The sequence below is a fragment of the Talpa occidentalis genome, unplaced genomic scaffold, assembly GCF_014898055.3.
Source record: "Talpa occidentalis isolate TD23 unplaced genomic scaffold, MPIMG_talOcc4v2.1 talOcc4.5, whole genome shotgun sequence".
NCBI lineage: Eukaryota > Metazoa > Chordata > Mammalia > Eulipotyphla > Talpidae > Talpa > Talpa occidentalis.
In genome coordinates this window covers 52,358,106-52,380,221 of record NW_023604861.1, presented here as the reverse complement: position 1 = coordinate 52,380,221, position 22,116 = coordinate 52,358,106, and the positions used below count along the sequence as shown (strand labels likewise).

Sequence of the window (22,116 nt, the reverse complement as noted above, 5' to 3'; positions counted from 1 at the left end):
TTCTCTACTGCCTGTTTCATGCCCAACTTCTTTTCATAGCACTTACTAGGTTTTAAGTTAATGATCATGTTTCCTGGATCACTCACATAAAGAGACAAGACAATTTATAATTAAATTCATGACTGAAAATTTAAATTTTCATTTATTTCACTACACTGATATGCTTAGCAATTAAATTACTTAAGATCTCATAACAAAGTAGTATCACATAAGGGCATGACCTCCTTTTTCACTTCAGCTTTTCACTTTAAAACTCCAACCTTTACAATGTGTTATTATAAAAGAAAGTATGACCCATAGGTAGGAGTTGAATGTTGCAAATGTACAGGTCACATTTGCATTTATGCTTTACATAAAGAGAGTCCCAGTGTAGCAATAACATTATTAGTAATACCAAACTACAATTTTAATATCTACTATATTAATAGATAATAAATATGACCAAATTATATATTACATTTAATTGGACTTTAAATTTTTTCCCATCTCAAATTCATTCACTAGTTTGTCCATCAATTCAAAATAAGATTACCCATGAAGGATTTCATGTATGTATACATAAAATGAGACATTTCCATCTTACTTTTGGAGTAAAAATTAATGCTTACTTATTAACTTTCTCTTTAAATTCTCCAAACATAGAATATACAGTTTAAAAAGCTATTAAAATTTACATTTAACTAGTTAATATATGTGATTCAGAGATTAAAACATTAGCGTTCGATGCATGAAATATTTTTAATAAAAAAGTGGGAAGCTCTAAAAAATTGCATAGGAAATCAACCTCATCACAAGACATTTAATTTTCATATAAAATTGGATATGCTGGATTCTGAATTATGAGCTACACACAAAGAAAACCTAATATCGATATTGGGCAAGTCTCATGACAACAGCATTATAAAATAATGCCACTATTTAATATTTAAATTAGTCAAGTTATTAAATACAATTCTTGCTAATAAACTTTATCCTAGTAATTTTCTTTAACCTGGCACAATTTCATGGACAATCCAAATTGTAAGCACTTGCAAAGGATATGGTTGGGACTAAAATTTTTCATCAATTGCGTAATAAAACCATTATGCTCCAGCTGGCAAGAATAGTTTAGTATCAAGAAAATGTTTCCTTCAAGTGCCAGGTCTTTTTTAATATCACAGACTTAAAGAAACTTTTTATTAAAACTTAAAGGACAAAAACCAAATACAACATTTTGTACAGCACTGAATATACCATATATAATCTAAATGCTTAAGAAATACCAGCAATTGCACATTCAAAGAAAACTTACCAGACAGTTGTTTCCACTTGACTATCATTGAGTTGCCGATTATCCAGCTGGGCAAAAAGTGGGAAAAGCACTTGTATCCCTCCAATTGAATGAATTGCACTATGAATTGAATGTGTTACTATAGCTTTCACATCCTAAGTCAAAAAACAAAAATTATTAAATTTCTATAGTATATTATCATTATTCCCTTGTTCCAAAAATCTTGGTAAGAAATCAAATAATATAGGTTAAGATATATAAAACCCCCATTATGTTATTTTCAACACACATTAAATAATTAAGTATTTTTGCAGATCACTTTTAAATCTGAAATCTTAAATTGAAAGATTTTACACAGGAATATGAAGCTATAAATCAAAATATATTTTAAAATACGAAATACTGATGGATTTAAAAACAATCAAGTAATTTTTACGTTAAAGAGCTAGGCAGATACATTCTTAAAGCAAATATATTTTTATGCTTAACAATTCATTGTCCATCTGCACAGTCAACTGGCTTTATTTCAGAAGATATAGAACATATAGATTACAGGAATGAAAGCATATTGCTGAGAGACACAGAAAAAGAGAGATATAAAAATGTTACTAAAAGAACTAGAAAGTGAAAAAAGGGAATAAAAGCAATTGTAGACTTATAGATGAGCAATGTTTAATACGTAATGTAACAATACTGTTACTGCTGATGAGAACATGAAAATTAACTTACTATTACCCACCTGGAGCATTAGGGCATGTGGGGAATGCACAAAAATTGATGCATTTTCCTTTGGTGATGATTCGAGGCATAGTTGAGCATCAGTGGCCTTAGCATTATACGTAAATGCAATGCTACTTGCAAGTTTCCCATCATACAGAACCTGTTTATGATGTTCTGCCAAATGAATATCACTCTCAGATTTAAACTTGAAGGTGCTCTGAAAAGATAAAACTAAATGAAACACCATTTTCAAATGTAACATAATAAAACTGTAAATTTTAAATAGAGAAATATTTACAATAAGCCATTATTATGTGTGCCTACCATCAATGGTATTACTTATATTATTTTGTTATTCTCACTTCAGTTCTGTAACAATTAATTATGCTAGAAAAAATCATGCTATTCTTTATATTCTCAATTTTATTATTTACAAAATAATTTTATTAGAACAAATATAAATCCAAATTATATTAAATGTAGATAGGAATTTAACATTTCATAACACAAAATTTAATTTTTCTTCTCAACATTTTAAAAAGCATTTATATAAGTTGGGACTCATGAATTACTAATACATAAAATGACTAATTTGATACTACAAAATATTTACATGTAAAAATATTTAATAAACATATCAACATTTTGAATACCAAAGGTCCTGTACAAGTGTAATTGTTATGTTAAATTCAGAAGAGAGGTTCATTAAAACACATTACCACTTTAAATAATAAGAAAAAATAAAAATGTATCAGTTAAAACAAGAAAGGTATTGTTATAAATGGTTAAAAATTCTCTGTAGATTAAAACCTGAAAAATAATATTTAACCTTTGAAATCATCATATGATATCCATATATTTTTTTAATTTACAATTGTGAAAACAAATGTTGGAGAAATTAAGATCTAGAAGTGATGGAGTCAGGATAAAATATCAAGTCTAGTAACTCATAGTCAGGTTAATGTATATATAGAGATATGACATGATTATAACCCAGGCTCTGCCACTAATTCTTTTGACACATATTTTGAGTCAAAGAAATCATTTAACTCACGTGGCTTCAATTTCCTTACTTTAATGTTAAATTTAAATCAAATGTTCTAAACTCAAGTTCTCATAGAAGACCATTAGATAAGCATGTAAAGTAAAGAAGAGTAGATGAAGACTTCTTCAAACTAATGAATGCATGACCTGTCCAAAGTGACTTTTACTGTTCAGTTAATTATTGTCACATGCTTCCAATTCTTCCATATTCTTAAATGAAAAAATAAATATGGATTTCCACCTAATTTTTTAATTGAATTCAAATATTTTAAAAACCCTGAATACCAAAAATGTCATGCCTAATTTCACCACTTTCCTATTTCTAGACTAATTTCTGGAGAGCCTTTTTATCATGAACCTGAGTGTAAACAGCTGATTTTTAAGCATGTGCCAAGATTTTAAATGGCATAGATGATTAAAAGCATATATATATATATGTTGTAAAGTATATTATTTTTCTTTTAAATATAAATGTATGTAGATATTTCAATATTAGGCATAAACTAACATAACTAAATTTTGTTCTACTTTAAAATTTTGAAAAATCAGTTATATTGTACTTAGGAATAGGTATTCATTACAATAAAAATTGAAAGAATTTTTTAAAATAATAATTAAATGAAATTCTGAGTTAACTACATGAGACACTGGCAATATAAAACATACCTAATTGCCTTACACACTGGCCGTGTTTGTATTATAAACATTTTAATAGATACTTCAGCAAATTATCTTTGCTTTCCCTACACTTAGTTAAAACCAAGGTTAAAGGGTCAAACTGCTATCAGAATCTAGTGTACAAAGGAAAAAAAAATCAAAACTTTTGAGCTTTGCTTTGCTTTCATGAACTTAGTTAGAGGCTTATGGGGAGATGACACAGCCCAATCATTCACAAACTCCACTAATGGTGAACTGAGCCTTAAGCATGCCAAAAATATAGGACTGCTGATACAGAAGAGTGGGGGATACTCAGAAGGTAGGAACCAACCAACAGGAATTTAAAGCTCCAGTTATCTGGAAAAAAAAAAAAAGTCTCTTCGTATTTCTTCGTGTATGAACTGCCCTGGAAACAGTCAAGGGCACCTCTACATTTCTTTGCTTTTAACCCACTCTTTAGTCAACCAAATTCAACTCCTTTGTTCTGAACTACACTCTGCCAAACCAGTATAAACACCTTCTCCTACCTAGACAAGGAGACAGAATTTTTCTCCTATCCCCTTATATACATCAGGCAATGATCCCATTGCTCTATAACATAGTGAAAGTTCAATTAAGATATGATAAATAAGCCTATTCCTTATCTTTCATACTAGGACTGAAAGAGAGAATAAATGCTAGTAAGGCTGTGGATAAAAGGGAGCCCTTGTACATTATTGATGTTATTGTAAATTAGTACAGATGCTAAGGAAAAGAATATGAAGGCTCTCTTAAAAAATAAAAAAACAGATCTAGTAATTCAATTATTAGGATTACATCTGAAAGAAATGAAATTACTATCTCAAAGAGATGCCTGTACCGATATATTCATTGACTCATTATTTAAAATAGCTAGGACAAGAAGGCTGATATTCCAGTAATAGAAATACAAAATGGTAACCACCTTAAGCTCAAACTATTTATAAAAACTGAATACAGTCTTTAAAAAGAGTGAACTTAAATACCCAAAAGTAGCCCCTTCATAAGATTTGTAACAAAAATTATTATGAGTGGGGGTAATAGTTCAAATTCTGTGGTGGACCAAAGAGTCATAAAGTGCTAGCAAGATGGCAGAATTTATATAGTATCTAAGCTATCCTGAAAGAGCTTTGGCACTTTACAATATCTAAAGAGAATATGAAACCCCCTTAGTCACCTGAAGGACAGTGTTACAACAAAAATTGAATGAAAAAGAAAGAGGCCCTCTTCTCTTTATCTTCAAACATACTGTAGATCTCAAAGTAAAAGAAGATTCCATTCAAAGGCAATGCATCTCAAGATAATGTAAATGGCACTATTTTTATCTACTTGAAGTATATAAGTTGCACCATAAATGAAAAAGACATGGGAAAAAAAAAAACCTGTCCATCAATAGGTAAAGAAAATATGAAATATTAACACACACAGAGGAATCATTTGTGACAACATGGATGGATCTTGAGGGCACTGTGCTGAGTCAAATAATTCAGACAGAGAAAGATAAATATTGCATGATCTCATTTAAATTTAGAATCTAAAAAAAAAATCCACAGATAGAAAAACTAGACTGGTGATTGGCATGGGGCAACTATGAAGCTATTCACAGCCACTGCAGCATGATTTGATCCTCTGCCAGAGAGTAACCAACATGGAGCAACAGATCTCTTCTGTCTCAACCCATTTCTCTACTATAAGTTTTCTGATAATACATGAATGGAAAATAAAGCCTAGACTCATTACTTTGATATTAAAAGCCCTTATAAATTTGTTTATACCCTATCCTTAAATTCCACCACAAATCCTACTCTGCATTCTATTATCAAGCTATATCTAATTTATGGGTTAACCCATGAATGCAACAGAATTATATAAAGTAGCAATTCTGCATGTCATTAGAATTAAGATAGTATTAATCTACTGAGACTGATTTGGATAAGTTGAAGTGTAAGCCCTAGAAGGGAAACATTAAGAAATAAGAAAAAAAGAGTGGAACATATATTATAGAAATGAAAATTCTACGCTGGGCTGTGAAGCTGCCCGCAGCCTCCACAGCGCAGGTTCGATTCCCGGCCGCCGGGTGAGGGTCCCACGTGGTGCGACAGACCTCTCCTGCTGTGCCCACTGCTCCCCTCAGCAGTGTATTTCGTCAGTCTGCCTGTTCTGTTCCCCACTCTGGCTCTGGTGAATTCTCTCACCCTCCCACGCTTCTGACTGTGCCCAGTGCTTGCATAAATAAATAAAAAAATCTTAAAAAAAAAAAAAAAAAGAAAGAAAGAAAGAAAGAAAAGCTCTACACTGGAATATATTCACTTAATTAAAAAAAAAAGTAAAAAAAATGGAAAAATTTGCACCTACAAATCCAACTGTATCAACAATAAAATTAAGGTAACAATAAACAATTCAATCAAAAGACAAAGAATTATCAAACTAGCTAATAAAAAATCTAACTTTTTTAATTAAAACAGATACACTTTTTTGTTTGTTTTTAAACATCACTGTTTATTTTTTACAACATATTGGATTTCTCTCCTCAGGTGCAATCACCATAGTTTTCCCACCCTCAAGGTTCCCACAGTCCTCCACTGCTCTCCCACACCCCTTCTCTACTCTCTCACCCTCTCCTTCCCCTCCTGAGTGTGTCAGAAGCTCAGATCTCATTTGTGTTCAAGAGTAACTCTTACAGTTTTTCTTTGAATAGACATATTTCAGATGTAAAGTCACAAAAGATTTAAAATAACACTCTACTCAACAACTGAATACATATTCTTCTCAAGGGTACATGAAACATTCTGCTGGATAGATAGTTTTAAGCCCATAACACAAACCAGAGTGAATTTATAAGAATAGGTATAGTACAGGGCCTCCTCGGTGGCGCAGCAGTTGAGCTCTGGGTTGCGAAGCTGCCCGAGGCCTCTGCAGCGCCGGTTCGATCCCCGGCTGCTCCCCGGCCACCGGAGGAGGGTCCCACAGGGCGCACAGACCTCTCCTGCCGCCCACTGCTCCCCTCAGCAGTGTACTTTGGTCCTTCTGCCTGCTCTGCTCCCCGCTCTGGCTCTAGTGAATTCTCTCACCCTCCCGTGCTTCTGACTGTACCCAGTACATGTATAAACAAACAAACAAACAAACAAATAAATAAATAAAACATGCCTCTATTTAAAAAAAAAAAAAAGAATAGGTATAGTACAATGTATATAGTCTTTGACCAAATTGACTTATTAGACACTAATAGGAAGTTTCAGAAATTAAAAGCACTTTGGAAAAAAATAATATAACCCTAAATATATAATACATCTAAATGGAAATAAAAAGGAAATTATACTGAAAAAAATACTTTGAGATTAATTAAAATGAAGGCATAAATGCCAAAAAATAAGTAGCTCCTTCAGGAAAATAAAGTATATAAAGGAAAACCTACAACTGAATGCATTTATATTTAAAAAGGAAGATCTCAAATCAACAAGTAAATCTTCTACCTTATAACACTGATTACAAAAGAAAAAAACTAAACACAAAACAAGCAGAAGGAAGAAAACAGTAAGGATTACAGGAGAAATTAATAAAAGAGACTAATAAAACAACAAAGAAAAACAATGAAACTAAAAGATTCTTTGAAAAGATTTACAAAATTGAAACTTGTATTTAGACTAATTTAGTAATAGCATCTCAATAGATGGTTGTCTCAATAGATGCAGAAAAAGAAATTTGACAATAAAAAGCATTTGATTGATAATAAACAGCAAATGAGGAATACAAATAGAATTTCTTCAATCTGAAAAAATAAATCATCTATGAAAAACCCCACAAGTAATGACATAGCTAGAGCAACTATGAAAGAAATAAAAGGTATTTGGTTTGAAAGAAATAAATAAAAATTTCTTTATGCGGGCAGTATAATCATATAGAAAGAAAATTCTAATTAATCCTCAATAAAATATTACCACAAGTACGTTCAGCAAGATTACAAGATATAGAATCAAAATACACACACACACAAAACTACTGCTTCTATATACTAGAAAAGAAAATAATATGAAGTTTAAAAATAATTATCGTCTTTTAACACATCAAAATTAGTAAAATACTAGAGAATAAATTTAACAAAGAAGTTCAACACTTCTGGCACTTGATTTATGGCAAAAAGTACATAAAATATATTTGAAAAAAATTGTAAAAAACTCATATAGATGTAAACACATCCCATGTTCTTGTGTTAGAAGATTTAATATTAAGATGGCAATATTTCCCAAATTGATCTACAGATTCAACACAACAGCAAAATCTTACTATTTTATGATTTGTTTTCAGAAACTGATAAACTGATTCTAAAATCTATATGTAAACTAAGTGACCCAGCATAGACAATAAAGGAAAACGCTGTAAAAGAACAAACTTAAGAGACTAATTATGTCTCAATTTTAAAATTTATATAAAAAGTCTAAACTAGGCAAAACTATTGACAGGTTATAAAGATATTAAACACACACATATAGAGATCACTATAAGCTTATATGTAATCAGATGATACATATATAATATCTATATTATATAATATATAATCATGTGTAATACATAAAATAATATATAATCTCTAGAGATTTCAGATTGCTTAAGACTAGGGTAGGACTTAGAAGGAAAAAAACAACAGTAAAGGGTACAGGGTTCTTTTTGAGGTGATGAAATGTTCTGAAATTCACTATGGTGATTTTTCTACATATAAATCTACTGCCTTTTATACTCTACAAGGGAATATACATGAGTTGTATGTTAGTAAAATCATCAAACAAAAAAATTAAGCTCTTTTCCTCTTCCTTTTCCCTACTGTAAACCAAAAAGCTACAGGTAGGACTAAGCAAAGTAAACACCTACATGAGGGGTTGAAGGGGAGTCACAGGGACCAGTAGGGTAGCAGCGCCCTGAACTAAGTGAGGAGCATATACATACAAAAGACCAACACAGTATAAAAGGCAGAGAGGATGTCTACCCAATAAGGCTAGGCACTGGCACCAGAGAGTAAACAAGTTAAGCAAAGCATCTTTGCAAGGAGAGATGGAGCCCAAGAAGCAAATAGTCATACAGGGGAGCTTCTTATCTTGGTGTTTCAAAGATAAGCAGGATGACTAGGACAACAAAGTGGAGTGGGGTGAAAGGGAGTAAGAAAGAAGCAACTTGCTGCAGGATGTCAGATATGAGCAGGGTAGGAAGGGATCCCTAAAAGAGCTGCACAATTCCGGATGTCAGAATTGTAATCCAGTCACAAGGCATTAAAAGAAGAATGGACGGAAATGGGAATAGTCCTAGTGGAAAATTTCTCATAAGGAGGGTGTTCACTAAGAGGGCTTGCCTAACAGGACTCTAGAGGGAAGCTGAGAACAGGAAGTGGAATACAAAGTAAGGTTTGGAAAGCAGTCCTTTAGAATGTGGCTTGGCATATTGGAGACTGGAAGAAGGCATACTAATAAAAAGGCTGCCTGTCATAGATCGCTGCAGCCTGGGGAAGTTGAGGAGTACACTGACACAGGGAAGCAACCAGGCAAGGGCTGGCAGAACACAGGCAGAATAGGAAGCACATCTGCCTATGATGGCTACTCAACATGGAGTGTCACATTGTTTCCAGAGGGGAACAGAACATCAAAACAAGTCCACCAGTCGGTAGAGGAGACTGGAGGTCCAGAAGGATGGTCCAATGTGGGAAGCTGGAGTTGAGGAAGAACCCTTCCTCAGAGGGATCCATAAAGGAGTTGGAGGTGGCCAACACAGCATGCCAAAGTCAACTTCAAGTGACAAAGGATCCACGTGGGAAAAAAAAAAAAAAACAAAAAAACCTGAAAAACTGCTCTATCTAGCCAACTTCAGATACATTATAATGTAAATACAGAGAACTGGATCTTTTTTTCACATAAAGGGCATTATGAGACAACTGGCAAAAATTTAACGAGGTCTGAGAAGTAGATGGCAGTACCACATTAATGTTAATAATCATGTATAAGAATGCTCATGTTTGGAAAGAGCATTAGAATAGAACATTCTAGGGGTGATGGGAGAGCCTATAAGCTTTTACTCTCAAATTGTTCAGAAAAAAATTTTCTTAGAGTGGCGCTTGTAATTTCACTATAGCTTCATTTGCATTTTAAATCTGAAAATAAAAGAAATATTCAAGAGAAAGTGACAAATATTAAATTTAAGCAAATAAATTGAACACACAGTCGTCTCTGAAGAAAACCAAAGCCAAAATATAAAGTAAGAAAAATGTGAAATATAAAATCATGCAAAACTACCAAAAGTACACATGATTTATCTGAGCAACCTCAGAATGACTGGGACCCATCTAGAGAAACTGCTCGACTTGAAGAAAAAGGAAAAGAAAAATTCTTTGAACATGACAGCAAAAACAGCAAGTGCCTTAGAAAGGATATCAGACTGTCATCAAACTGTCAACAAAAGTACTGGAAGCCAGAAGAAAATCAGTAGCATATTTAAGATGGTACAAGAAAGAAAGGGTTGTTAGTCAAGGATTTTATAGTCAGGCAAATGACTTTCAAATCCAATTCCCAAAAATTATTATTCCCTTGAGCCCTTTCTGAGGTATCAACTATACAGTGACCTTCAGATAGTCAAAATACAGCAATATACAGAATTTGATGAACCTTACATATACTTAGAGAACTATGATAAGAGTTAAAGAGGGAATAGTATGTAATAACTTAATACATTCACAATGCAGTTAATGCCTTGCATTGATTTGCTAAGGCTATGATAATAAAATATGCCAAAACAAAGCTACTCAGAATCTGGTTGCTTAAACAACAGATTTTTTTTTTTCATAATTCTGGAGGATAAAAGCCCAAGATCAAGATATCTGTAGGGTTGGTTTCTTCTGAAATCTCTTTCTTGGCTTGTAGATGACCGTCTTCTCTTACTGCATTTCACATGGTCTCTCTGTGCATGACTATGCCCTAATTTCCTCTTCTTAAAAGAACACCAGCCATAGTGGATTAGAACCCACCCTAATGACCTCACTTGACCTCAGTTAACTTTCCAAAGATTCTTGTATGTGTAATTATGGGTTTTTCCAACCCTATCATCCTCAATGTACTTAACAAACAGGATTCTCATGTAAGAGAAAAGATTTGGATTTAACTTAGGTGAAATTAAAACACAGCAAGTCCTGAATTTGAAAGTGAAAGACCTCAAAGGATATCAAAATAATGACCAATTTCACAGTATTAAGCACCCCTAGAATCCAGACTGCGTCTTGAATACCATATTTTGCACTAACAGAAACTAGGGACTCTTGGAATAATGACTAATTTCAGGACAAAAACAAGAAAATGTTCAGGATGGTCTCAAACACTGTCATAGGAAGTAGCAAGGAAACTATCAAAGACTATAGGTTCATGGCAAATGGAATAAGGGGCCAAGAAGAAAATGACCCAATTGCCTAAAAGTGGTACAATTTGATTTTCAAAAGGTCAACATGTGTTACAGATTTAAACATCTCAAATACATTTAAATCCTTGAGTTCATAATGATACTTTAAAAATACTAATTGGAGAGTTTTGAAAAAAGAGGAATGGAATTAGATTACACTGCTTCCCTAAATGACCATTAGGTAGTATTATTAGTGTAAGTTAGTGGAGGAAAAAGCTGTTAGTATATACAAAATGTTCATTAACTGGGTAAAAAATTATAGCAAAACATGCATTTTAATTTAAGGCTAATAAGTAAAACATCTGAATATGGGTAATAAGTCTTGTTGAAGACATTGTACTTTGGGGAAGGGGGAATAGAAACTTCAGAAAAATAGAATACTTTTCTCACCATTCACTGAAATTGTGGAATTCTACATATCTATAAAGTAATATGCCTGATATTTAAAGAAATACGCATAAACAAATATTAATGAACAAGTGATATGTTTTGCAGAAGAGTCATCTTAAAACTACTTACACATTGGGGCCTCCCTGGTGGTGCAAGGGGTTAAGCACCGCACTATGAAGCAAATCACAGCCTCTGCAGCAAGAGTTGGATTCCAGGCCAGCCAGGGAGCAACCCACATGGTGAAGCAGACCTCTCCTGTCTCGCCCGCTGCTTCCCTCAGCAGTGTGTTTCAGTCAGTCTGCCTGTTCTTTTCCCTACTCTGTCTCTGGTGAATCCTCTCACCACCCGGCATCTCTGGCCTGTACCCCAGCTCTTGTATGCATAAATAAATAAATCTTAAAAAAAAAAAAAACAACTACTTACACATTGTAGTCCACTACTCAAAACATTCCTCATAATCCACAGCATTTTTTTAAAGACTTTTATTGGTGCTAGCAATTTGATTTAGGAAAAAAAAAAAAAATTGGGCTCTGCTCCTCCCAGTTCTACAGACAGCTGCCTCTTCTCCTGAAGTTTCAGTGTGATCCTCAGACGCCATAGGTCAGAGTGAACAGATTTGGCTGGACTGGGTGCCTGGTTGCCAGGGCTTCTTTAACTCTGGCAAACTGGATTCCATCAGTGACCCATTCATTGACCTCAACCACATGGTTTACATGCTCCAGTATGATTCCACCCATGGCAGTCCCCTGGAGAAGGGGAGTAGCTTAAGGAGTCCTGCCTTGTCATGTATCATCAATAAAGTACACTATACCAGGCACCCCCCAAAAAAAATCAAGACATAAACTCTTACAACGAATTACAAATAAGATTCTTAAAATCTCAACATGAGCAAAAACGGAAATATTTTTAAACTTTTAATAATATATTAAAAACAGGTGCTTGAAAAATGTCATTACCAAGAAGAGACATCTTTAGGTAAAGATAAAAAATCCTTAGGCTGTGCAAATAATACAGCTAGCTCTAGTGAGCTGGTCAGCGGGCAAAGGTTTTTCAACTCTATCTTGTGTTTATTTTCTATTGCCAAAATTTTATATTCAGGGCCTCCCTGGTGGCGCAAGGAGTTAAGCACCACACTATGAAGCAATATGCAGCCTCTGCAGCACAAGTTCGATCCCTGGCCAGCCAGCAAGCAACTCACATGGCGAGGCAGACCTCTCCTGTCTTGCCCGCTGCTCCCCTCAGCAGTGTATTTCAGTCATTCTGCCTTTTCTGTTCCTCACTCTGTCTCGTAAATCCTCCCATCTTGAGCCTGTACCCCAGCCGCTGTATGCATAAATAATCTTTAAAAAAAATAAAATAAAATTTTATATTCATTCCTTCTTGTTGGATGACTAACCTGAATGCTGGTAGAGACGGTAAACCTGTGTTTACTCTCTTCCTCCCTGTTCACTCTTGGAAAGGATGAATTCTCAGTTGGTGGAAAAGCTGCTTTTGTCTCTGCCATCTTGTAGTTAACAGTTTTCTGGGTATCTTCATCCATAATTGGAGTTGTATACACTTTCGATGTGGCTGCTGATCTTGGGTGTCATCTCCTTTACTTTCCTTATCTTTGGCAATGGGCTCTATGGTCTCTGACCCTGATATATCTTCTCTCTCACTGGTCTACCTTGCTCTCCCGCACCTTGGTCACCAGCAACTTCCATCACATCTCCCTTCACAGGAGGGCTGGGATACTATGGTCAAAAGCATGGGGCTAAAACTGTAGCCAGCAATAGGACGGGAGCTGCTGGACCTAGCTTTAAGAAGCACTCTCTTGGGGCCTCCCTACTGGTGCCGGGGTTAAAGATACAGGACTATCAAGCTGTTGCCAGCCACTGCAGTACAAGTTTGATACCCAGCTGGTCAGGGAGCTAACCAAAATGGCGCAGCAGACTTTTCCTGCCTTGCCCACTGCTGCCCTCAGCAGTGTATTTCAGTAGATCTGCCTGTTCTGCTGTCCAACTATCTCTGGAATCCTCTCACCTCCCCCGTACCTCTGGCCTGCACCCCAGTTCTTGTATGCATAAATAAATAAATAAATCTTTTAAAAAAATAAGAAGTAATCTCCAATCTCTCATTTTCCCCCAGCCTCACTATTCCAGTCACTCCACTGGTAATTACACGAAGAATCCCAGCAACTGTGGATGGCACCTATAAAAGCAATGATCTGCTGCATATTTCCTGCCTTGCACTCCACCAGGGCTTGCACCATTTGCTGTCTTTGCAGTCTTTTCTCTTTTGGTACCACCGAACTCCATAGTGTCTGTCATCTACACTGCATAGGTACTTCCCAGGGTTATTTATGGAAGTCTGGTGTACAAATATATCTACCTTAGTGTCATTCCTATTGATGAAACCATATCCAAATATCATATAAACTATTTTACTGTTTCCCAAATCTTCCATGTGATGACTTTCTGCTAATATGAAGTTACCTAGCAGTATTAAGGCAGATCAAAAAATGGTGCACTGGTGGTGAGCAAGGACAGGTGGAGTAGGCTGTCCAATCACTGTGTTTCAGCTTCCTGGTTAAGATGATGGTGACTGGGTCTCCTCTCATGCTTAATGACTCATAGATATTGGGTCCCACAGTAACTGCAGCATAGGGTTTGGTGTCTGCTCTCTTATTAACAAGCATGTACTGAATTTTAAATTATGTTTTTGAAGGCAAAGTGTCATCCTCAAGGGATATATTTAATTTTTGGAAAGGAAAAATAATTTAAAGCCATGCTTGAGGAATTAGTATGTGCCAGAAAACCATCGTTCATCAAAAAATATATTTCCATTTTAAAGTAATGAGAACTGTTTTTTGGTATCATTTAAAAACTGACCCCACAGGCAATTCCAAAAGAATTGTGACTAACTGGAATATTGATAGCATATTTTGAATATATACATATGTCTTCCAAGAGATATCGAATGAAATGAAAAATCATTTTAAAGTATGACAATTTAAAATTAAGCCCTCACTATTTTACAGAGAAAATTTATATAACCATTATTTAATATACAATTATATTACCTATTTATTTGTGTATCCATAAAATTTTATTTACAAATACATTAGACATAAACATATAACAGTGTAAAGCAAATAATCAGAAAACTGGGTGGGAAACTACAAATAAATATTTTCTCAAAAGGAAAATATGATGGAATTGGAGTAGAGAAATTTAACAAAAGAAGAGAAAATGTGTGTTAAATGTAATTGAATGGTACAAGCAAAACTGAACGACTGTATTTTCAATCATAAAACATTTAATCTTTCTCTTCAAATTCTAAAAGGAAAGTACAGTCTTCATTAAATAAAATATATTTTCCCCATTTTAACTAATTGTAAGGTTTTCTAATCAAGAAGACCCATGACCACAAAGATGTTAAATCGAATAGCCATTTTTCAGTTCTCAATTTTATCAAACTGTCAGCAGTATTGGATAGTAAATCATTTCCTCTTCCTTTAAACACTTAAGGGCACCACACTCTGCAGGTTTTTGCTCCTTACTCCCTTGCTCTCATTTTCCTTTGCTCCAAACATTAATTTTTCCAAGGATTCATCACATAGTCATACTTTGTCCCTGAATTCACTTCAATTTTACCCAGATCTAATCTTCTGGCTTTAAAACTGTCTACATCCTGCCAGCACTAAATACCTAACTCCAATCTAGACTTCCCCCCAAAACTGCACTTACCTCACTTCTCCACTTAGGTATCTAGCAGGCATCTCAAACTTAGTATGTTCAAAACTAAACTCTTGGTCTTCCTCACCAAAACACATTCCTTCCATGTCTTTCCCTATCTCAGTAAATGACAAGTTTGTCAATTAAGTTGTCCAAAGCCAGAATACATTTAGTCACCCTTGAACCCTCCCTTGCGTCTTACCACATATTCACAGTGACAGAAAATGTACTGGCTCTTCCTCCAAAATATATCCAATATCTGACATATTGAAAGTTTTATTTTAGGTATGTCTATTAAAAAATCTAACCAAGACCCCTTATTTTCCACTGTTGTCAGCCCATACAAACCACAATGTACAACTGTAATAGCCTCTTAACTAATGGCTCTATTTCCATCTTGGTACCCTATTGAACAATGTAGTCAGATGATCCTGTTAAAAGTGATTATCAGGCCAAGATGCTCATGACTCTACAAAGGTTTTCCCTCTCCTCAAGTAAAAATCAAAGTCATAACAATCACAAATAAGCCTTTTGTTGCTCTGAATTTACTTGATACTTCTCTCCCTCTCCCTCTCTTTATCTTAGTCACAGTGAAACAGTCACAGAGTTCTTCAATCTACCAAGATCCTGTTAAAGGGTTTTATCTACCAAGATCCTGTTAAAGGGTTATCTGCTTGCCCCCTGGTGCTGAAAACCCTTCCACACATAACCACATGGCTGGATTTTTGACTTCCTTAAGGTCTTTAGTGAGAAATCCCCTAATCACAATATATAAAAGAGCACTTTCTTATTTTATTTTTCCTGCTTTATTTTTCCACTAATGCATTTCATCATTTTGCAATTATGCTAGCTCATCATCTAGAACACATTTTTTTTTCTTTTTTATTGTTTTATTGTCTATCTCCTCCCTTGATAAAGTATATCTTTCTTCCCACCAATAAAGGTAAGGATTTTGGTATGGTTTGTTAATAGTTATATCTTTAGCACTTAGAAGCCCATAATAATAGTGCTAATAAACAATATTTAATAAAAATATTTACTAAGAGAATGGGTGAATCAGTGAATGCTTCTTATACTAATTTACCTTGTTTCCTTTAGGATGCATTTAGTTTCTCCTTTCTATTGAGTATATGTTGACAATATGTTTATTTTGAAAAAGAGGTCTACAGTATGTACTATAGGGAAATTAAATAATTTCATTTTGGCTATTGAAATTTAGTCAGTAATTTATACCACAGAAACTTTGTAAAATATGAAAACTTTACAACCACATAGGTCCATTTATATTACCCCATATTAAAACATTCTATTAAGAGTTGCCATACACAGTATACTTATATACATCATAAACAAAAATGAACACTGCTTTACTCAGCCATACTTATTTAAAAAATATAAGAAAAAGAATCTTTTATTTTTACTGATACACTTATCATTTCTAATATTTTTCATTCTTTCCAAATGATCCAAATTTCCTTTTTCAGCCTATAGAGTGTATCCACAGCAAGAACTGCCCAAATTTTAGTTTTTAAGACTGGAATATTTTCACTGGATGGAGAATTTGCAATTAAGAGATTTTGCTTTAGACTCTGACAACTTTGATTTGTAATGAGTAGTATGCAGTTATTCAAATCATGCTATTCCACTAATTTATGTCTGTTTTTTCTCTGCCTGCTTTCAAAATGTTCTCTTCTGCCAACCTATATTCAGTTCATTTATTTTTCTATCATATCCATCTGCTAATAAGTCCAAACAGTGTAAATTTTGGTTCAAATATATTTTTCAGTTCTAAAATTTCCATTTGATTTTTGTATGTGTCCATAGCTGACAATTCTCACCTCTTAATTTATTATAAGCAGCTGCCAGTTGGAGTTCCTGTGCATGGCAGCCACCCCATTAGGCAGCTGGCCTTCCACCCACCCGTGTATGCCTGGAGGTGAGTGGATTGGTAGCAGCCTGCCTGAACCTTTGCACCATCATTCAGGTAACTAGTTCTTCTGCCTCTATACTGCTAGTTCTCCCTCTACCTTGTTATTGAGAATAAGGCAGCTTTTATCGTCTTTGCTGTAGGAAGGAAGTGAGGGAGGAAGGGAGAGAGGGAAAGGAAAAAGAGAGCACATGTGCTTTGTTCCCTCTCAAAGGCTCACAAATGACCAGTCAGTTCTACCACCTTCCCAGCAGCCCGCTGGTTCAGGACATCAGGGGCAGAGATCAAAACAACCACACTTGCCCACTGGTCTCACATGGCGTGTATGAAAATCAGGGGATGGCGTTTGGCCCCTCATAGCACTGGGTCACTCCAACAATTTATATACAAATGAAAAATACACTGGTACCCATGGATTTATAGGAAACATTCATTTGCCCACTGACTAAACATTAAAATGTTAAAAAAAAAAAAAACTTATTCATGCAATATCGAAAATGTAGAGGTATTTTCTTTTAAAAGTTCTAAGTTGATATAGTTACTCTATTATGTATATTTGGGTGATAGGAATACATTCTGTATTACATGAGTGCATTCATATAGATTAAAGTGACACGATTACTACTCATTTTCATTGCTTTTATAAAAGAATGTGGTAAAAGTCACATGAGAAATTACTAAGATTGCAAATGGCTCAGGACAATGTTTGCTCCTTTCTAAATGGGAAAATTATGTAATTGCTTATATTTAGCATTTTCTTCCTTTTTGTTGCCAGGAAGTTACAATTAATTCTGAAATTTCACTATGGCACTCCGGTTAGGCTTATGGTTTGTATATTTGTATTTTTTTTATTTTATTGTTTTGCAACTCTCCTTAATATAATTCTGTGTGTGTTTAAGGAAAACCACTTCAAATATTTAATGGATCTAGGTAAAGAAGTAGGAAAAGAAGGCAGATTACATATTAATCAAAATATATGAACTGCAGAAACATTCTCATAAAGCCAACATATGGTAGAATTAATACTCAAACCCAACAAAAGGACCCATAAAGAAAAGTGAATGTACCGGCACAAATTCATTTATAGGGATAGTAAACAAATGAAATGATATGGATGAAAGATGGTAGCGTGTGTTGTCACCTTGATATAAAAACAATGCACTTATGGCATTATTATTATGATTATTGAAATCACTGGAAGCAGAAACATATTTTAATAAGTGTAAATTCAAACTGTAACTTATATATCCAAAGTAGAACATAAAAAGAATGAAATATTTATGCAAAATTACAAAGACAAAAGAAAGAATATTTTTAATGTTTAGTCCTCCCCCACAACACAATTCTCATACTGATTAAACACTGAGATTTTTTAAATTCAGCACTTTTATACAAGATTACTTCTTCAGAATTATAAATACTTTGACTTATACCATCAAAGTCTCTTTAAGCTCCAGTTTGCAATGTCATAATTGCCAATGTGATTTAAATAAAGCTCTTAAATATTTCCCTAACCAAGTGTATTGGGCATCAAAAACTAATTCATATATTTGAACGCAGTATGTTGCCTAAATAATTCTTTGTTTTTAAAGTTAAAAAACAGGAAGAATATGATAAATTATCTTTAAAAAATGTTTTTTCAAAATTGAGATACTTCTTCACATAGTATAATGAATAAGCTAATGTGACATTAAGTTAAAAATTAGTAATTTCAGCCATGGTTACATTTATACCAATTTCCTTCTAATTCTTTATTCTCCCCAATCTCTAATTTGAACAGTAAGTCATTTCATTTTTTTTCATTATTTATAGAGTTCAAATTTTGAGATTCCTAATACCACATTAAGTCATATAGACATAAAATTTATTATTTGAGAATTATGTTAACAAAACCATGCCTTCAACATCAGAAAACACTCTAAAATAATTTAAAAGTTCATGATAGGGAAATGTTTAAAGAAAGAAAAAAAAAACCTATAAAACATAAAATAACACTAAGTTCCAAGAAAATAGAGATGATTTTTAAACCACTTTGAAAAACAAACTATCATATCACTTTTCACATATGAAACATTCCATAGAACTTATAATAAGACAGTCATTACTACCTTATATCCAGGTCCTAGCTGATGAATTGCAAATATCTGCGCAGGGTTGAGTGCTTCACTAAATACATACACGGCACCAAGTTGACCACAAAAAACCCTATTTGCATCGGCAGTTTCTGAAGATCCAAGAAAGCACTTGTCATAGCTCTATTTTTGAAAAAATAAAATCAAAATTATTTTGTAATGACAAAATATTTCAGGATAAGTGCCTTCACTTGTCATGCATACCTTATAACAACTGAAGAAAGTATCAATTATGGCTTTATGCAATATTTATATAATAAAATGCAGTTAAAAATTTTTAAGAAAATATAATTGGTTAAATATTTTATATTTATGGGTAAGCAAATAATAACCATCCATTCAATATTCACTTGACCACTTTCCAAATTTTATAGTTGAAAGCAAAAGGGCTTATAATTATTTACACACTCTATTTTAAAACTTTTAAAACTCTACATATAGTTTTAAATATATACATATATACATATATGTTTGAAGAGAGAATGAGATTCATCTGAATCAAGAGAATGACTATTCAAATTTTAGCTATTCCAAAAAACTTTTACAAAGAGCCTAATTTTTTACAATGCTACTTGATTTTTCTACTATGGATATATTCCTCTATTTCTCCACATAGATTCAAGTTCACAAAGAAAATTACTTCCTTCTCTTTTGAACAGGTATTATGCAAAACCAAATAAACAACAGTCACCACAGTCTTCAATCCAAAACAGCACTCTTCTTCTGGGTAGTTCAGTACCTAAGTGCCACTCATAATAAGATCCATCCTGCCTCTGCTCCCTATTATGTAATACTTAGCCCTGCCCATCATCATGACCAGAGAAAGCAGATATTGATCAGTTTCCCTCACTCAGTCTTACAAATTAGTATTGACAAGCAAGATGAATGAAAAGCAATATATGTTTGGAATTCCGCTGGTCCCTCACAATAACAAAAAAAAAAAAAAAAACTGCAAATGAGGTACAAATCACAAACACCTCACTGAATATCCAACCCTTAATTAAAGTATAAGAACTTAATATTTGGCTGCAATAATGTATATGTGTAGATGTACTGTCCTACTCTCTCTATTTCTTGGAACTCTATTGCAAATAATTTTAAAAAAATCCAAGTCTTTTCTCACTTTTTTTTTTTTTTTAATGTAGCTATAGAATTAAAACAGTCAAGAAGCCCACGGGTATTTCTTCTACTCTATAATAAAAGACTGTCCCCTCTGGAGGTTACCTATGAAGGAAAATTCCATCTGTTATAATTCTGACAAAATCACTCTTATAAATATTATTGACAATGGCTTCATTATGAGTTCTAGGACAGTTGTCTCTAACAGACTAGACTAGAAAAATCAAAAGAAAGAAATTATAAATCCTGAGGTTTTAACTCCAGTTATCCTTTATCCAGAATCCAACTGTACTAACTCCTTCACTGCTAACATCTTTGTTGAAACTGTTACAATGGCATAAGTCATTTAAATGATCCACCTGCTTCTACTGTCATTATTTTACCTTCAGAATATGTTAAATACTGCAGCCTGATTGACGTTTTAAAAACATGATCCAACATCACATCACAAGCCTGCTCAAAACCTTCTAAAAACTTATATGCAGGGTAAAATGGGAACATCTTAGCCATGTTTTCACATGAGGCCCCACAAGATTTGACCCTCTGTTATCCATCTAACCTCATCTGTTAACATCTGTCCCTTCAATCCTCTGCTCCAAACAAAATGGCTGCTTTGTAGTTCAATGAACTTTACAGTTCTACTTCAGTCAGTGCACTCACTGTTAGCACTGACTTGGACATGACCCCGAAATAACCACATAACTTGCTCCCTCAACTCTTCTCACTAACATCTCTGAAATATTTGATTTCTCTCTTCCCTAAATTTACACTTCTAAACCTGTTCCCACTTGATTTTCCTCTAGAGAAGTTATCACCATTCCTCTAAAAAATAAGAATAGTCACATGTTATATGTATTCATTCTATTTAAGGTCTTTCTTTCACATCCAAATAAGGGACCAGGCATTTTTTCTAATGCTTAAGGTTAAGGAAAGAGGGCCTCACTGGTGGTGCAAGGGGTTAAGATGCAACCTATGAAGCAATCCATAGCCACTGCAGCACGACTTTGATCCCCAGCCAGGGAGCAACCCACATGGGGTAGCAGACCTCTCCTGACTCACACGCTGCTCCTCTCAGCAGTGTATTTCATTCAGTCTGCCTGTTCTGCTCCCTACTCTGTCTCTGGTGAATTCTCTCACCCCCCACACCTCTGGCCTGTACCCCAGTTCCTGTATGCATAAATAAATAAATCTTTAAAAAAAAGATTAAGGAAAGAATAGAATAATGCACTAATACTTTTGAATGAATACTTAATAATTTGGCCTAGTAATTTTCTTTTTTGTAGTACTAATCATGTCTTTTAACAGTTTTTATTACACTAAATTTAAGACAATTCAGTCATCCTAAAGAAAACTTATCAAAACATTATTTCCACCTATTTTATCACTCATGTAATAAACAGTGATAGATCATATGCCCAAATACATTAAAGCAGAGTTTTTTTTTTAAAAAAACTTACATCATTTGTGTTAACATGCCAAGCCATATCACCATAGGATACCAGCTGTCCATTAACATAACACCGAATTTCGCTGTTCCTCCATCGATTGTAAATATGGACAATGCTTATCATATACCACTTAAATAAAAAATATGTCAATATTTAGTAATTATTATCTAAAAAGCAATCAAAATGTTAGTAACACACCACCAAAAAGTGCTTGAAGGGATATTAATGGTAATTCACTAGCATTTCC

The 22,116-nt window shown here is 33.9% G+C and overlaps 1 protein-coding gene across 10 annotated transcripts in view; it reads right to left on the bottom strand.

Annotated features, from left to right (window-relative positions):
- Window positions 1-22,116, bottom strand: part of NBEA (neurobeachin) — a 575,782-nt gene that overhangs the window by 466,356 nt on the left and 87,310 nt on the right. For all 10 annotated transcript variants that reach the window (XM_037527157.1, XM_054701654.1, XM_054701655.1 and 7 more), the window contains exons 7-10: window positions 21,879-21,998; window positions 19,279-19,425; window positions 2,010-2,207; window positions 1,292-1,425 (exon numbers count right to left, since the gene is read on the bottom strand). In XM_037527157.1, coding sequence (XP_037383054.1) covers window positions 1,292-1,425; window positions 2,010-2,207; window positions 19,279-19,425; window positions 21,879-21,998 — 599 coding nt within the window. The remainder of the gene's footprint in view (window positions 1-1,291; window positions 1,426-2,009; window positions 2,208-19,278; window positions 19,426-21,878; window positions 21,999-22,116) is intronic.